General features: G+C 38.4%; 1 protein-coding gene across 4 annotated transcripts in view; it reads right to left on the reverse strand.

Annotated features, from left to right (window-relative positions):
* LOC126298837 (DDB1- and CUL4-associated factor 7) overlaps positions 1–19,062 on the reverse strand; it is a 148,764-nt gene that overhangs the window by 87,092 nt on the left and 42,610 nt on the right. For all 4 annotated transcript variants that reach the window (XM_049990315.1, XM_049990316.1, XM_049990317.1 and 1 more), the window contains 2 exons: positions 9,979–10,108; positions 506–647 (listed from right to left, as the gene is read on the reverse strand). In XM_049990315.1, coding sequence (XP_049846272.1) covers positions 506–647; positions 9,979–10,108 — 272 coding nt within the window. The remainder of the gene's footprint in view (positions 1–505; positions 648–9,978; positions 10,109–19,062) is intronic.

Raw genomic sequence — 19,062 nt, forward strand, 5'->3', positions numbered from 1 at the left:
TGCAGCACTGTCAGTGAGAGAAGTAGAGAACAAAGGGGACAACATGAAGGAAGCAATTGCACACAAAGAAGGAGATAGATATTGCCCTGCAATATGAAATACTCTGCACCCTTGGTGGACAACACCGACAACCCTCGGCAATATGTCAGCAACTATATGCAACAGCATGCAGAATCTGCAATATTGTCCAGTGATACTTCAAAATAGTCACCTACTCCAGCCACAATGCAGCAAAGTTGATGGCAATGCAAGTGTAGCCAAACATTTCCACACAAATACCAAGTTGTCTGTTAAAAACTATAAAATGAGTGAGTGAGTGAGTGAGTGAGTGAGTGAGTGAGTGTGTGTGTGTGTGTGTGTGTGTGTGTGTGTGTGTGTGTGTGTGTGCGTGTGTGTGTGACAACAACACTGTAGTATGAAAAAACTCTGTCCAATGCAGAAGTTAGCAAACAATCAAAGAAGAAAAGGAACAAGGAAAATTTCTTAACAGAAAATTGCCACTTACACTGTCTGGTATCCACATTATTTTTGTTGTTGGGTATGGATGGTCGAAGGTACTTTTTGCACTAAATTCTGAGGTATCTTCATCTAAGGAAACTATTTGTACTTTATTATTGTATTCCTCCACGAAGCTTCCGAGAGCCAATCTGCAACATGGACATGCTTACTGATAACAATAAAAATAATAATATTAATATAATGACAACAATTGGTGAAACTTTCCAAAAGAGTAAAACTGTTTCACACTGGTATTCGAACTTGGACCCTTGCCATTTGCAGGCATTAATCTTACTGACCGAGCTGCCTAGTAATGAAGGTCAGTTATAAGTTGTTTCTAAACAGCATAGTTAGTAGGAAAATTACCTGTCAAAGGCAAGAGTTCAAGATACAGTTCCAGTGGGGCACAAAGTTTTAATTTACCATGAAGGTTCATAATAGCAATCAATCAGCTGAAGAGTTAAGCCTAGTTTACATGATGACATTGGGTTGCGCCACTCATTGTGTGGAATGAGTTGCACACTAGTGGTTTCATATATGACTGTAGACAGGGTGACACCAGTGTACACTTCAGTTCCATCGTTTTGTCGGTCCCCAAGTCTTATCTGAAATGAAAGTTTTGGCAGCTGCACGTCGCACGAGTTGTGATGGAGTTAAAACTTGTTGCGTGGAATCAATGCTTAAGGAAAAAAATAAGAAACTTGTTTCGATTCATGACTGCTTGAAGAAAAGACATCAGTTCGGTTGCTCAGCATCACTGCTGAAATAATTTATAATGTAATAGCCAAGAAGTTCTTTTAATTATCTTAGAATGTCACCAGAACTGTTCACATTTATTCTAAATAGAGCTAATTATGAAATAAGGAATAAAGGTACTGTCATGCATGAAGTACTGTCGCCAGAACTGAAATTACATATCATATTGCGTGCATTACAATTGAGAACACTCGGCATGCTATAAGATACAGTTCTAGTTGGTGATGACTATTTCATTAACACCAATTATTATTAACATTAACAGTAATACTTAATAACATTAGCAACAATAATTATTTGAAGCAGGCCACGTTAAGAAGATAGATCTGTACAGTGGCAATATTTCAAAATTCTAAAATATGTGAATGGAGAGCACTGCAGCAAATGATGGGATATTAGTCTTGTAGACGAGAGCATTGCCACAACTAGAATTACACTTGCTTGTATTTTTCTTAATTCAGTTGTATATGTGCTCCTAACTCAATAAATTTTGCCCTGCAACTATGATATTGTCAAACCATCTATGTTATGATGGCACACGATGGTCTCAGCAATATGTTGCTTATTCTGGTAATCTGTATCACTGAAATCCCACAAACACCTATCAAAGCATAGATATCCAAAAAGCAAACATTATTTTCTGTTCCCCACTTAATATTTCAGTTTGTCTACACTCAACGAACACACATAACCTCAAAATTCATGCAACTAGTGTTGCCAAAGTTGGAACACACCAAAAGTGTTTAGTTTCACCAATGAGTTGCGCAAACGCGCGGCATGCATGCGCAGTGGCCAGTAGCGCAGTTGCCTGCAACGTAGTGTCATTGTGTAAACTAGGCTTTACAGATACAACCTAAGAACAAGAACAACAACAACTACTACTACTACAATTACAATGGTTAGCCAAATTAATGCAATTCAGCATAGGAGGAAGACATTATTAACAAAAGCCATGTTGACTAAAATAAATTGAAGTTTTATCTATTGAGAATGTTTTCAATGAACACTTAGCCAGTATACCTAGCAACACATAAATTGAAATTAAAATGTATGTCCTTTATTGTCAATAAGATTTGGTGATATGTAAATAAGAAGTGTGTTTAAAAAGTTTTGGGTATTTTCATTTTTTGAAAATAATTTTATTCATACATCTACATTAACGTTATCTCCTTCAAAATAATCACCATTAGGTAATATACATCTACATCTACATGGATACTCTGCAAATCACACTTAAGTGCCTGGCAGAGGGTTCATCAAACCACCTTCACAATAATTCTCTATTATTCCAACCTCGAACAGCGAGTGGAAAAAACAAACACTAATAATCTTTCCATGCAAGCTATGATTTCTCTTATTTTATTGGATGACCTCACACTTTCCATTATTTAGGGTCCATTGCCAATTTGAAATTCCTTGTCAATGGCACGAAACACCTTGTGTGTGTAAAGAGCCACTTGCGTTTCACAAGACGATGTTGACTGTGTGTCAATAGACTATTCTCTTCAAAGTAATTCATAAAGTTCGAACACAATGTACGCTCCAAAATCCTGTTGCACATTGACGTTAATGATATGGGCCTCTAATTTAGTGGTTTGCTCCTACTACCTTTCTTGAATACTGGTGTGACTTTTGCAACTTCCCACTCTTTCGTCAAGCAATCGGTTGCATATGATTATTAAGTATCCAGCTATAGCATCAGTATACTCTGAAAGGAAACCAATGGGTACACAGAGTGGACCAGAACACTTGATTTTAATAAGTGATTTAACTTGCTTCACTGCTCCAAGGCTATCTACTTCTAAGTTACTCATTTTGGCAGCTGTTCTTGATTCGAATTTTGGAATATTTACTTTGTCGTCTTTGGTGAAGGAATTTTGGAGGGCTTTGTTTAGTAGCTCTGCTTTGGTAACACTGTTGTTGATAGTAATTCCATTGCTATCATGCAAAGAATGCACTGATGTGTGTCTTGCTACTACCATAATTTACATATGACCAGAATCTCTCTGAAATTTCAGTCAGGTTTCGAGACAAAGTTTCCTCGCACTGAAGTCCGTACTAAATTTCGAGCTTCTGTAAAAGACAGCCAATCTCAAAGATGTTGTGTTTGTTTAAATTTAGCATGCTTTTTTCATTGTTTCTGCGACAGTTTTCTGGCCCGTTTTGTGTACCAAGGGGGATCAGCTCCATGGCTTGTTAATTTATTTGGTATAAATCTGTTTATTGCTACTAATACTATTTCTCTGAATTCAAGACACATCTGGTCTAAACTTACATTGTTACTTTGGAAAGAGTGGAGACTGTCTCTCAGGAAGGCATCAAGTGAACTTTTATCTGCTTTTTGAATAGGTATATTTTTCATTTATTTTTGGAGGATATGAGGTTACAATATTCAATCTCACTACAACCACCCTCTGTTCTCTAATCCCTGTATCCGTTTTGATGCTTGTTATTAGCTCAGGATTATTTGTTGGTAAGAGGTCAAGTGTGTTTTCACAACCGTTTACTATTCACGTGGGCTCATGAAGTAACTTGTTGAAATAATTTTCAGACAATGCATTTAGCACAATTTCTGATGATGTTTTATGCATACTTCCAGATTTAAACATGTATTTTTGTCAACATATCAAGGGTAAATTAAAGTCGCCACAAACTACAACTGTATGAGTCAGGTACGTGTTTGAAATTTTCAAATTTTCTATGAACCTTTCAGCAATTGTATCATCTGAGTTGTGAGGTCAGTAAAAGGTTCCAATTATTATTTTATTCCAGTTGCTAAGAATGACCTCTGCCTATACTAACTCACAGAAACTATCTATTTCTATTTTGCTACAAGACAAAATACTTATAACAGCAACAAACAAGCCACCACCAACTGTGTTGAGCCAATCCTTTCAGAACACGGGGCTGTGGTACTTTCCCAACACTTACGCCAGCACTTCTTCAAATCCCTGAAACACTTCTGGAACTCTCTATCTCTGAGACAGCACTTAGCTCTTTCAGTGATGCACTTATTGTCTCATCTAAGATTGTAAATGATCCTTTAAGGTTATCTTTATTTTTGGTAAACAGAAACGAGCCACATGGGTCCATATCCGGAAAATACGGAGGTTGGAGTATCATTACAGTGTTGTTTTTCACCACAAATTCACAAACAAGCAACGAAGGATGAGCAGGTGCTCGTGGAGCAAAAGCCACAAATTGTTTCACCACAAACCTGTTTTTTTTTCTTTTCTTTTTTTCCCCACAAATGACATTTAACTTATAAGAACTACTTCTTATTGAGCGTTTGATCTTTTTGTGAGAACTCATGATGTACTAAGATGTTAAATTTGAAGAAAACATTGAGCAGAACCATCGCATTCAACTGCATTTGCCAAGCTTTTTTTGGTCTTGACAATCCAGAATGCCTCCCATGGGATGATTGTACCTTAGCTTCGACATCATACATTACCTGTTAAGAAATCTTTCTGTAGTTCTGCATCATGAGTGACTTCATTTAATGACTCCTGAGTGACTTCCATTCGCCAATTTTTCTCAAAATTCAACACCTTTGGCACAAACACTGGTGTCACACATTTTATAACCTAAACATTCGAAAAGATTTTTATTGTATGAGCCAACTGGTATGTAGACAACATCAGTATCTTCTCTGGTGTGATTCAGTGAACATTCATAATCATTTCTTTCACTTTTTTCCACTTTTCATTGCTTGTTGATGTGCTGGGGTGTTCAGAACATTTGTCATCTTCAACTTCCTCACAGCCATCTTGGAAATGCTTATACCACTTGTAATCCCTTGTTTTACTCATAGCACACTGACCTAAAGCAATATTAAACATTTCTAAAATTTCATTTCATTTTATTGTATTTTTATAGCAAAGTTTAATTCATATTCTCTCATCCATTTTCAAAACAAATCAATAAATGCAACTCATAAGCAAACAAGTGTACCATTCTTGACAACTGACGACAGACTTAACATCCAACATGGGTTCCAGTGTACAAACACAACCTTAACAGCATGTTGCTCCACCTTTGGAAAACAATACAACAGCGATTCTGCATGGAATGGATTCACCAAGTCCTTGGTAAGTGTCCAGGTATACGTAAGACCAGATGTCTACATACAGGTCACGCAATTCTCACAAATTATATGGCGGTGGTTTGTGAGTGCAGAGCAGGTATGTGATAATGTTCCAGATGTGTTCTGTCAGTTTCAGATCGGGCAGCAGAGACATCAATGCAAGTTTACCATCATGTTCTTTCAACCACTGTAGCACAATTCTGGCCTTGTGACACTGACAGTTATTCTATTGGAAGATGCCCCTGTCATCGGCCAAGACACTGAGCATAAGGGTATCCGTACAGTCTACAGTTGTCATGGTACCTTTGATTACTACCATAGGTACCATGGAAGCACAGCACAGGCGAATCTCCCCTATAGCATAATATTGCCCTCGGAGGTCTGCGTCCCTGTTTCCAACAGCCATTTGCCTACGTGACAGTGTATCTAGACATGACTGTCCCATCTATTTGGTGTAACATAAAGCTTGATTCATCAGACCAGACAGCACCATAACATTGAACCACAGCCCAACAGTGATGATTATACAGTGCACACTGCAATTGCAATTGATGATGTCATAGAGTCAACACGGGAATATGTAGGAGTAATCCGTTGCGGAGTCCCATGTTCAACAATGTGTATGACCTCTGTGCTATGAAACATTTCTGCTTGCTCCAGCAGTAGTGTACTCTGTCATCAGATCTGCCACAGATTGCTGCCTATCCAACTTTATAGGGCAAGTAAGACTCCGACTTTCATGTTCTGTGATGGGACATGAACATTCAGCATCTTGTCAGCTACTCGTTGTTTCACTGTCCTTCAGCCACTTTTAACAGATGCCCATGACAGTAGTACGCACACAGCTGACAGTCTTCATAATTTCCAAGAGTCTCATCACCAGGTGCATGGCCATAACTATCTCCCATTTGTCACAGTAGCTGATGTCAGTGGATTTCCCCATTTACAGCCCATATCGTCACTACAATTATTCCTCATTTTTCTCAGTTTCATTTAAATACTATCCTTACTGTGAAACATGCCTGTAATACCATCATGGTGACAGTGTATCCAGATATGACCAACTGCATGGTGTAACAAGAAACTTTATTCATCATTCAGGCAACACAATAACACTGAACCAAGGTCCAATACTGATGATTATGCGGTGCCCTGTCATGGTGAAGTATTTCTCATTTGCCTCTGCTTCACTTGTATACTTTCCTTACTGTGTCAATTGCCTGCAACACCACCAGGCAGCATTCAATCTAAAGGTGGGCAGTGGTCATAATGTTTCGGCTAAGCAGTGTATGTTGCATCACAATTTTGCTGCTGATATACAGTAGGTTTCTCAGCCTGAAGGCAAACAACAGATAATAAATTTATATATAAGGAAGTTTTTATGACAGTAATGGAGCTATAAATGATTTCCATTCTTTAGCACATTGCATGCCTTGCTGCATTCAGTTATTGGATATGTGCCACCAAACACTTAAATCCCCTTTTTTTCACTTGACCCATTTTTTTTAGCGTATGCGATATCCTATGTTATTCTGATCTTGTTATTTTACATTTTTTTATGTATTTGCTTGCATGTCCATCTGTGGTCACGTTGCCCACGGAAGTAATTTTGAACACATTATAGATAAAAACATTATATTGCTATTAGTTGAAGAGACCAATAGGTTTGCTGTGCAAAACATTGCTGCAACCGGAACTCCAAATCAAAGGCTATCAAAATTGTGTGACACCAACCAATACTGACGAAATGTGCAAGGTTTTGGGGACCATTCTCTGGATGGGACTTATGCAGTTTTCCAAATTGAGGCAGTACTGATCCACAAAACATATGTATGAAAATAGGATTCCAAAAACAATGAGTCACAACAGGTTAGAGTTATTGCTTTCGATGTTGCATTTATCAAATAATAGCAAAAAAGAGATCCAGAAGACAGGCTCTTCAAAATCTCATAATTTTTTTATATTCTGGGAAAGAAAGTAAAGGTATCCTACACTCTAGAAGAAGTGGTTTGTACAGACGAAAACAATGTACAGTTATGTGGATATATTAATTTTCAATTGTACACCCCTAACAAAGGACATAAATGTGGGATTAAGGTTTTCAAGATTTGTGTTAGTGGAGGTTATACTCAGTCGTTCGAAGTCAATACAAGCCAAGAAACAGCAGACGGTATATCTCTTGCCCAGAGGGTAGTAACAGAATTAATGGATGGAATCTTAGATAGTTGTAGAACACTGCATACCGACAACTGGTACACTAGTGTTCCACTAGTTAAAAAAACTGATCTAGTGGGACACGCACACCTGGTAGGCATGTTATGTGCAAATCGAGAGAATAAGCCCCCTGATGTGCTCAAGGCAAGATTGAAGAAGGGGGATGTTATAATCCAACAGAATGAAGACAAAACCATAATCCTGAAGTGGAAGGATAGAGGAGACGTGCTAATGCTTAGTAGAAAACATAAGGACTCAATAGTTGAAGTTACCCAAAAATGAAAAGAAACAAGAAGGCACACAATGGTCTTTGACTATAACAAAGAAAAGGTTGTATTGACCTCTGTGACCAGGTGGTCTCATATGCCCCATACGTAAGGAGAATTGTCAAATGGTACAGAAGACTTGTCTTCCATTTCAACACTTCTACATCTATTGTAAAATGCTCTGCATTTGTACAATAAAATAAACAACAAGAAAATGGGCATCAATGATTTTGAAGAAACTCTTGACAAAGCACTCTTGTATCCTATGTTGCATCCAAACTTGCCAACACCTTCCAGCTGCAAGCCTAAACACTTGCTTGAAGAATATGAGGGATAGAAAAGCGTTACAAGGAATTTTTGTCAGAAATTGCTAAAATGTAGCATTAGTTTAATTTTTGTTTCATAGTTCCACTGCATTTCATTTAAATACTTATTTCCTTTACTTCCTTTATTATTATGAAGGCAATTATCACTCATTTTTCCTTAAATATTTGGATAAATAATATGTTATTAGTTGTAAGATGTAGTTCACAAATTATACTTTTGTTTTATGGGCATTTTTGTAATCTTTTATCAAACATTTATGAAAACAAAATAAAAATATAATTATACATGTCAGAATAAGTTTCATATTCTTGATCCTGAAAACTCAGTATTAGTATATACATTCCACCCGGCAAACAGGCTTGAAGTAAGACACACCAAATGGCCATGGGTGAGCACACAGTCTGACAAATTTTTCAAAATGTCCACCAGTGGGCATACAACATTAAACATGTTAATGTAGGACGGCGTATTTGTTGAGACTCCAATGATGTTAAAACACTTTTCTTTTTACTATAAACTAGCTGCTACCTGCAGCCGCACATGCACATCAACAGTCTTATGATGAGTGATAGCAAGTAAGTAAGCTGTTAAGCAAACAATGCTGTCGCCAACCTCATGTGTTTGCCTATTCTGTAAGCATAGAAAGTGATGTCACGTTATGTGTTGTTTGGTCCAATGAAGGCATACAGCTGCATGGTTCTCTGCAGCTTTTGCTTGGGAACTGGTTGAGATGGACCTGTGATTCATTGAAAGCAGTAATTCCTGTGGGCTTGAAACTTATTGTCACTCATAAGGTGTGACAATTTCTCGTCTTTGTTGATTTTACCACTGTTATCACTGTGTGTTACATGACTTCAGATGGTACACCACAACTCTCTGGAGTAACCTGTGCACTCCTTTAAAGAAGCAAGTAATATGTTATCCAGTGGGCTTACAAAGTGACGGAAACAGGTAAACCCATCACTTCTGCCAAATGATTTGAAAGTTGTAATGCGTTAATCAGAAGTAAAGAGGATATGGTTAATAACATGAACTACTGGAAAGTGATGTCTTCATGAATTTAAAAAGGAATGTAGAAGTATATTAGAACTTGTAAAGGGAAGGTTCACCTGCTCAGAGCATTTTCAATATACAAAAGAGAGAGGGAGGGGGGGGAGAGAGAGAGAGAGAGAGAGAGAGAGAGAGAGAGAGAGAGAGAGAGAGAGAGAGGGGGAGAGAGAGAGAGAGAGAGAGAGAGAGAGGTGGGGGGGGGGGAGAGAGGAGAGAGAGAGAGAGAGAGAGAGAGAGGGGGGGGGGGGGGGGGGAATGAGGGAGGGAGAATGGTAGCTTTGAGGAGGAATATTGCCTGAAACTTCATTTACCAGTTCAAGCCTCCTGCAAAACCAAATTTTCATGCATTACATATATTAGCATCATGTATGTGTCACTTGACAAAGCAAAGAAATAGTTGATAGGACATATTTTGAGGCAACAGGAGGGAAGGATGAGGAAAGGAAATTTGTAGGAGGGAAAGGATGGATCAAAACTGTGCTTGTAGACCAAGGCTTGAATACAATAAAAATTTTTAAATGGGGATAGGATGCAGTACTTGTACAGAAATGAAACAACTTGCGCAGCAAGCACACACAGCCACTTCAAACCAGTTTTCAGACTGATGTCTACAACAACTTAACATTATTATGCAATGCTCCAACAGTTTCAAATTTATATTTGAGAAGATAATCACCTGTAGAGTTCTGATACTCAATTATCACCACACACCAACTACACACAGAGTACCCTGAAACAACCTGAGTTCAGGTGCAATCTACTAATCAAACCTTAACTCACCTGAAACGTTTATCTGGTCTGACAGACCAGTTCATGCTGTACAATGGCCATGGTGCCTCATATTTATATATCTCCTTTCGCTTTGGTGGTGCTCCGTGCAGTGCCATTGTGTATTTATACAGCAGATAACCTAAAACCAGAACAAGTTTCACCTTTTATATGTTCTCTGTTAAGTTATGTATGTACTATTGCAGCTCACCAACATAACCATGCTCTAACCCAAACAAAACAATGCCAAAGAAACATATTGTACTAACTCTAAAAGAAATACAAACGAACTGTTCATGTTTGTCTGACAGTACAATGTATGAGAACAATAAATGCAGCACTCATTTATTTATGTATTTATTATTTATAACTAGCTACACAGTATTAAATTGCACTGATATTCACATTCAGATAAACATTAGCCATCCACAACGTAAAATGACCAATGCAATCAACATTTAGTGAATCAAAGCATATATAGTGTAAACCTATTTTCCTTGTTACAAGATTAGGGTTATGATCAAAAACATACTGCCAAGCAGGGTACTGACGGAGCTGGTTCATGAGCTTTCTGCAACACCAAGATTGCTTCTGACAAATGTGTGTTTATGGTTAATCACCTGAAGTTCATGTTTCTTTAGATTGGTCCGAAAGAGACTAATGAATATGTGACACTAGAGTCTGGTGACTATCATTTGCCCTGCCTGAAAGCAATGTTGATTTATAACTCTGTAGTGTTTATGTCTGATATTGATGCTAATGCATGAAATTTTTCAATTGAACACTGAAATCATCTACAAAAGTATGGAATACAGTGTAAAAGCAGACAGTGTAGCTGCCACAATGTCCTCCAATCTATGAAACAATACACAGCACAATAAGTTCTACAATATCAGAATTCCACACCCCATGTCCCCACACAGCATAGAGGCCAAGTTCCACTGGAGGAGGCCGTAGAGAGGATCGGGCCGTAGGTCATTCCCTTTCGAGGAAAATCTCACTATTTGCCGTACAAGCTTTGAGGAACTATAGAAACCTGGGATTAAGCTGACCTAACAGGGATTTTGCTGCTGATGCTGTGGTATATGAAATGTGTCATCATAGAGTGACTGGAGAAGGATGCAAGATGACTTAGCAAAATTTCCAATTGGTGTGATCCATTATAGCTAGGTCTCTATGTAGAAAAATGCAAGTTAATGAAGATTAGAAGGAAAAACAAACCCATAATATTCGAGTACAGCATTAGTAGTGTGCTGCTTGACACAGTCACATTGATTAAATATCTAGACGTACCTTTGCAAAGTAATATGAAATGGAATGAGCATGTAAGAATTTTAGTGGAGAGGGCGAATGGTCAACCTTCGGTTTACTGGGAAAACTTTGGGAAAGCATGGTTCATCTGTGTAGGGGACCATATATAGGATACTAGTGCGACCTATTCTTGAATATTGGCTAACTGAGTGGGATCCACGAAACATCAGATTCAAGGAAGAAATCAAAACAACTCAGTGGTGGGCTGCTATATTTATTACCAGTAGGTTTGAACAACATGCAAGTATTACAGAGATGCTTGGGGAACAAATGACAATCACTAGAGGTAAGGTGACATTCTTTTCAAAGAGCACTATTGAGTAAATTTAGAGAACCAGCAATTTTAGGCTGAGTGCCACCAATGTACATTTCGCATAAGGGCCATGAAGATAAGATTAGGGCTCATTCAAAGGTGCACGGACGGTCATTTTTTCCTCACTCTTGTTGTGAGTTGAACAGAAAAGGAAATGACTAGTAGTGGTACAGGCAACCCTCTGACATGCACGATACGATGGCTTATTGAGTGTGTATGTGTATGTAGATGTAGATGTAGATGTAGACGTAAATTCAGCCCCTGAAAACAGAAGGGTATTGTTACACAAGAAAAATCAATTTTTTATTTTACATAACCTCCAGGTAATTCACATCTTCTAGTAAGCTATGAAATAAAGTCTCTAAAATCACCAAAAAACTAAGTGGTAATGTGAATTGCACCAAGACCTTTCAATACATTATAAAGGAATTTAATGACAGACCTTCATGGTGGAAAAGCTAACTTATATCATAGGTTATGTATAAATTTTCTTATTACAAATTACTGACAATGGGGTACTTATTTACTACTCAATAGGAGTCAAGCATGTTCCAAAAAATTTTGCAGTATTTAAGGGTGGAAATTTTGGGATAACCTGTTTAACTGAATCACGTGTGTGGGGGACGCAGAAAGAACAAACAGCTTTTCCTTTAAATTTTGTAACACTTCTGTAGGGTCATTTCAATATTTAATATTTCCAGCCCCTCACAAACCATGATTCTCACCACAATGGGACTGTTTGCATACCTCAATGACACACTCATCCGTGTATCACATGGAATTACATTGAAGCGGTGTCTATGAAGAAACATAGTTCCTGAGAAGGCCCAGTAGCACTTTCTGTAGCTGCAGTCCAAGTAATTGACTTATCTGGCCTTGTAACATTAGCCAACATGGCCTTGCAGTGTCAGTATTGTGGCATGACACAGCTGGAGGAAACCACAGCAGTAGTATTTCCAAGACAAGTGATTCTACTGTATGGTTTAATGATGATAGCATACTCCTGGTAAAATATTCAAGTAGTAAAATAGCCCCCATTCAAATATCTTTAGGGGCAGAGGGGGGACTTCTCAAGATGATGATGAAGAAGAAGAAGAAGAAGAAGAAGAAGAAGAAATGAATACAGCATTCTACAGGTCAATGGGTGGAATGATAAATCCTTAATCACACAGTGGTTTAGTGATGTGCTAGCAGGAAAAAATGTAATTTCTAGACAGGCGATTATAAAGTCTATCAACAGAAAATCAAATAGTGGTAATGCAGGAGGTGGTCTAATAATGAAGAAACATATAGGAATGCACATAAACTATTACAAACTGCAAAATTTGTATTTTGCCTTAGCCAAGATAAACACAAAGTCACGACAAACCACAGTTGTCTATACATATATATGCCCACAAGCTTTGTACATGAAGAGACATGGCAGAGGGTATGTCCCACTGCACCAGTTATTAGGATTTCTTCCTGTTCCATTCGTGTATGGAGTGCAGGAAGAATTTTTTTATAATTTTTTTTTCATGTGTCTGTGTGTGCAGTAATTATTCTAATCTTATCCTCACAATTACTGTAAGAATGATTCGTAGGGGATTGTAGTATATTCCTGGAGTCATCACTTAAAGCTGGTTCTTGAAACTTAGTTAATAGACTTTTTTGGACTATTTTTAGTCTATCTTCAAGAGTCTTCCACTTCAGTTCCTCCAGTATCTCTGTAACACTCTCTCATCGATTACAAAAACTATAACCATTTGTGCTGCCCTTCTCTGTATACATTAAATATCCCACATTAGTTCTATCTGGTATGGATCCCACACATTTTAACAATATTCTATTCTATTCTATCATCCATATTAACTTACATTTTGATACATTTAGAGCCAGCTGCCATTCATCACACAACTAGAAATTCTGTGCAAGTCATTTTGTATCAACCTATAGCAACTAATCATAGACACATTCCCATACACATAATCATCATCATCATCAGCAGCAGCAGCAGCAGCAGCAATGTTTGCTGCTCACCCCATCCAGATGATTTATTTATACAGAAAATAATAGCAGTCCTATCAAACATCCCTGTGGCACTCCGGATGAACATTCATTGTCAAAGGAAACATATAGGGGTTTATTACTTACGAAGTCTTCGAGCTATTCCTGTATCTGGTAATCTATTCTGCATGCTCATACCTTATTGACAGTCTGCAGTGGGGTACTGTAACAAATGCTTTTCAGAAATCTAGAAATATGACATTTGCCTGCAACAGGTATACTTCGCAGTATATCATGTGACAAAAGGGCAAGCTGAGTTTCCCAAGAGCGATGAGATGGAGAATGTGACACTCTAAGAATTTGATAGGGCAGTGAAAGACCCAAGCTGAAACAAGGAACCTATAGTAGATGAAATTCCTTCAAAATTACACTAAACACTCTCTAGTATGGTACTCAGTAGTCCAGTCTCTCAGTAATCTGGCACATATCTGAAATGACACTACTTCTAAAACGAAACATGTTACAATAGATCTCAAGCAGAAACTCGAAATTTTAGATAAGTTAAACCAAGGTTCTTCACAGAAAGCCACTGCTGCTGAGTACAATGTTGGATGAGCAACTACTTATAACATGAAAAATAAAGGTGATGTTATTGGACAATATGCATTCCAAATGGATGGCGATTGGGAAAACAGAAGGTTATGCGAAAGAGTGAAAATGACAAAATGACTGTAAATGTTTATAGACTATTCACACAACAATGGAGTAAAGGTATTCCAGTCAGTGGTCCAATAAGAAAGGAAAACAAAGCTGCATTTAAAAAACAATATGGAGGTAGTAACTTGTTTGCAGCAAGTGAGGGTTAGCTATCAAACTAAAAAAAAAAAGACATGGCTTTTGGCAGCTGAGAGTTACCGGGGAAAGTTACTCAGCTAAAGAAAAAGAGGCAAATGAGCTTGTAAACCACATATGGAAGGTAAGAGTGGAAGAAGATTTAACTGCTGATGCCTTGTACAATGATGGTGACACCAGACCCTTTTTAAGGTGCTTCCTTCAAAAACATTAGCTGTGAAGAACAAGAAGAAAGCTCATAGGTAGAAGCAGTAGAAACAGTGCATAACATTAATGGAGTATTGTAATGCAAATTGGAGTCATAAACTACCACTCATGATGATTGGCAAAACAACAACATCCACGTTATTTCTGACATGGTGACAAAATCACTACCAGTGTAATATTGCATTCAGAAGAAAGCGTGAATGGACAGAGAAATATGCTCTCAGTGGTTCCACAAAAAATGTGCACCAGCATTGAGGAAAAGCTGAAGAAGAAAATGCTTCCACAGAAAGCTATCCCCTTATTACTAACAATAATGCTCATCTTCCTTCAGATGTGGAACAAAATTCTGATACTATACAAGCACTCTCTTCAACTCACTGTGACGGCTCTGATTCGGTCCATGGGCCAGGGAATTTTGGAAGCAATTAAACGCCATTATCAACATGCACTTCTCGTCTCTCTGCTGAAGGTGTGGAAAGCAATCAGCTTATGAGACGTTGTTTTCTAAGCAGCCAAAGCATGGGATAAAGTGGAGAGCACTACTATAATGAAGAACTGGAGAAAAGTATTGCCATTCACTGATGCAGAGCTGGATCCAGTACTGAGCGACAGTGATCATCCAATCAATTCGGGATCATCAACTGCTAATACTTTGCACACTGACATGTTCCACAGACTTCTAGAAGGATTAGAAACTGACGATGAAGGTGTTGCTAAGTGGTCGTATAAAGGAAAATATAACACAGACCAAACTTTAACAGATGAAATAATTCAAAGTGTGCAGGAAAGTATTGGTGAAAGTAATGAATAAGAGGACATAGGAGGAGAGTGCATGCAGATTTCTCACACTACTGGTGCTCAAGCTGCAGATGGCTTCCTTGAGTACATTATGCAACAACCAGATACATGCAGTACTGCTGTAACACTTGTAAAGTGGTTACGTCAAAGTATAATGCAGTTGCATACCATCATTGTGACAATTAAAAATTCAAGACATGTTTCATAGTGAGTGATACTATTGTATAATTATGTACTAACTAAAGGATAAATTTTTCTTTGAAAATGAATGTATCACACTCACTAATCTAGCACTTCCTCTCATTCGGCACTCTTACATGCAAGGAATGGCCAGATTACAGAGAGTCTGAGGTAGTATGATTCTTGAGAGAACAAATCACAACAAAACTGTTCCACCTGATACACATGAAGTATGAGATGGGTGATGCCCCTCAGACTTCAAGAAAAAATTAATTGTCACAATATGAAAGAAGGTACGTACTGACAGCCGAGTTACGACACCATCAGTTTAATAAGTCATGGTTAATTACCTACAGAAGGATGGAATGAGTGGTAGAAGCTGACTTGGGGAAAAATCACTTTGGGTTCCAAGAAATGTAGGAACACAAAGCAATACTGATGCTAAGATCGGTCTTAAAGACAGGTTGAAGAAAGGTAAACTACAATTATAAAACTTAACACAGGAGTCTCTAATGCTCTAACCACAACAGGTATGTTGCTGATAATTGTCACAAGCAGCCATGGAAAGTTATGGTGGTGAAACAGTTGATTTGTGCAGCTAATGTTTTCATTTTGATTGCATTAAGCCATGTGAAGTATTTAATACAATGAGCACCTTAACATACTAGGTCCTAGAGTGACATCACAATGCAATTAAAAAAAAAAAAAAAAGAATTATTGCGAGAAAAAGATTACCTACAATCTGTACAGAAAACAAAGTGCAGTTCTATGAGTCAGAGGACACAGACCAGTAACCATTCAGCAGCTGTCAACCATTCTGGTGGAGGAAAGGAATGCCCTACCACAAGAACTCCTTACCAGCATTGTGACCAGCACTGGAGCATGTTAGAGAGCATGCATTGTTGTCTGTGGTGATTACACAATCTATTAAGAACCATGTCTCTTCTTTTGTAATGCCCAGGGGATCATCGAAAAATGTGGCGACTTCAGTGAAATTATTGTATTTGAATGAAAGTGTCATTTCTGTTTGTCTCATTGCACAGTTCTTCCATTTACCTTCTGTACTACATACTGTATCAGTTGTTTCTATGTATGGTCAAAATTTCAAGAAGCTATGTTGCTTTGCAGTGATACATCATATGAAACTTACTTTTGTCCTTAAGTTTTGTACACCACTGTAGTATTCACAAAATCTAATTGTATACCAATTATTTACTTTTTTAATATATAATCATTATTTCAAATAGCTGTGCTTGAAATAAAGTTATCGGTTTGAACCAACCACTTTTACACTTTCTCACACAAAACCAATAGACTACAAATGCAGTTCTGAGAGTCAAATGACATGAAAGGACTGGACATCCACAGACATTTGCTACAAGGAAAGAGATCAGGATTTAGCATGCCAGAGCCAAGTTCGTCAGATACAGAGCACAAGATTGAACTGCATAAGAACGAGAAAGAAAATATACTATATTCATCTCAAAGGAACCATCTTGACATTTGTTTAATGCGATTTAGAGATACCGTGGAAATGCTAAATCTGGGTGGCGAAACTAGAGTTGCTTCTCTTAAGTGACGTCTTCAACAACTTTAACGAGTACACGTTTAATATCTTCCGATTCCCACACATCATCCAATAACACCATTGTTTTCCTATCTACTGCATGATGATGGTGGTGGTGGTGATTTGAGTTGAAAGGGACTACACACCTTGGGTTATTTGGCCACGTAAAGCATTGTGGAAATAGAAAATAATTGGCAGCTCCTGAGTCTGTGACCTTGCCATAGTGTTTGAAAATTAGCGTGACAGAAGCTTAAGTCAGATGGTCAAAAGTGAGAGAAAATCCAGGGAGCTAAAAACTGTAGCCAGTTGCGGAGGGATACTTTAAGAAGAGTAATCAAGTCAGTACTACTGAAATGGGGTGAGAAAAAGGAGGCTGTGTGGACCAAACAGTCACTTACCTTAAACTTTTACATAAACAAAAAATTTACAGAGAAATTTAAAAATGCATAACAGAGCAAGGGAACAAAGTAGTTGGGCCACTCTAGACACGTACTGCATCGAGAGGTTCTCGCCCCGCATCCACTCAACACTTAATGTTGAGGTGCATCAAATTTTATTATAAAATCCACTTTGTTAACTGCTACCCCATTGTCTGCTATAATGTGGGGTTAGGGTGGAAGACAGATTGATGACTCTTCACAGGTCAATCAGCAGGACATACACTGTGAGAATATGAGTGATCATAAGATGACTATCACAGTTGCATTGGCGAGGGGGGGGGGGGGGGGGTGTTTCCTCTTGACGTAAAAGTAACTCATTGGTAAGTCTGGTGTGTGTGATACACAGTCAGCACAGTAGAGCAGCATCTTTCTGAGAGACTTGGAGTGAAGTATGCCACACCCTACTGGCCCCCTACATTGCTCTCAGTTTCTTGTGGGTTGTAATAGCCTGCCATTCCATATCCTAGGTTCACAACATTTGATGACACAGCTACAATCGTAGGTCTGTGTCCAGCACTCCAAATCCAAGTTTGCCTTCAGTGGTTGTTTCTTTAGCTAATTTGTCAATGAGTCATGAACCCACATGTTTCATTGACTAGATGAATATTACAGTGATTCCAGAGCAATGAAGGTCAACTGGTAGGTTTAGATCTGAGTGACCAAAAATATTCTGGGGGTAGCAGTAAGCCATGCCTTATAAGCAGCTCAAGGACTCACTACAAACCAGGAAGTCATTTGTGGAGAGTGTTTCTATGTACAGCAGGGACTGTCATATGGCAATCAAACACTACGGTGTATGCACTGCATACACTCAGCAGAGAATGTCTCATGTCACCTTGCATGAGAAAAGCATAACCAACCCTGTGCTGAAGTTCAATCAATCTGTGCCAAGAGGGAACTCAGTGCACACAGATAAGAGGGGCCAGTTGGAGGTCTTTTCATAGGGTCTCCAGTCATGTCCCAGCTGGTCTACCCAGTTTTGGGTGACTCAGTAACAGTCTGAACTGCTGGTTGTGAATCAGAGTTGAATAACACACACTGGCAGTCATCTGACAGATTGTGACCACATAGTTCGCCATGAGTTGCTGGCATCTGACACTACTGTTAGTACACCAATTTCCATCAGGAAGCTTTCTACAGGGCTTGTATGGAAGGCTTCATTTCCCAACCACACAACACAATTGTGGCTAGGGCCTATCAAGCTCAGTACTGAGGATGCTGCTGATCTGTAGTCAACAGACCCATAGTACAGACAGCATACAATCAACACTTTATAAAAATGCAGAAGAGCTGTGTGGGTTGTGCTTCAGGAGGTGCTGCTGAGAAATCTGAGCATATTAAGCTTTCTCACGCAATTTGCCTTCAGCTGGCTTACATGTAGTAACCATGTTGATTTACTGTCAAATAAAAGGCCTAAAAATTTGAAAGTTTCAATGACTTCT

The sequence above is a fragment of the Schistocerca gregaria genome, chromosome X (assembly GCF_023897955.1).
Source record: "Schistocerca gregaria isolate iqSchGreg1 chromosome X, iqSchGreg1.2, whole genome shotgun sequence".
In the NCBI taxonomy this organism is placed as follows: domain Eukaryota; kingdom Metazoa; phylum Arthropoda; class Insecta; order Orthoptera; family Acrididae; genus Schistocerca; species Schistocerca gregaria.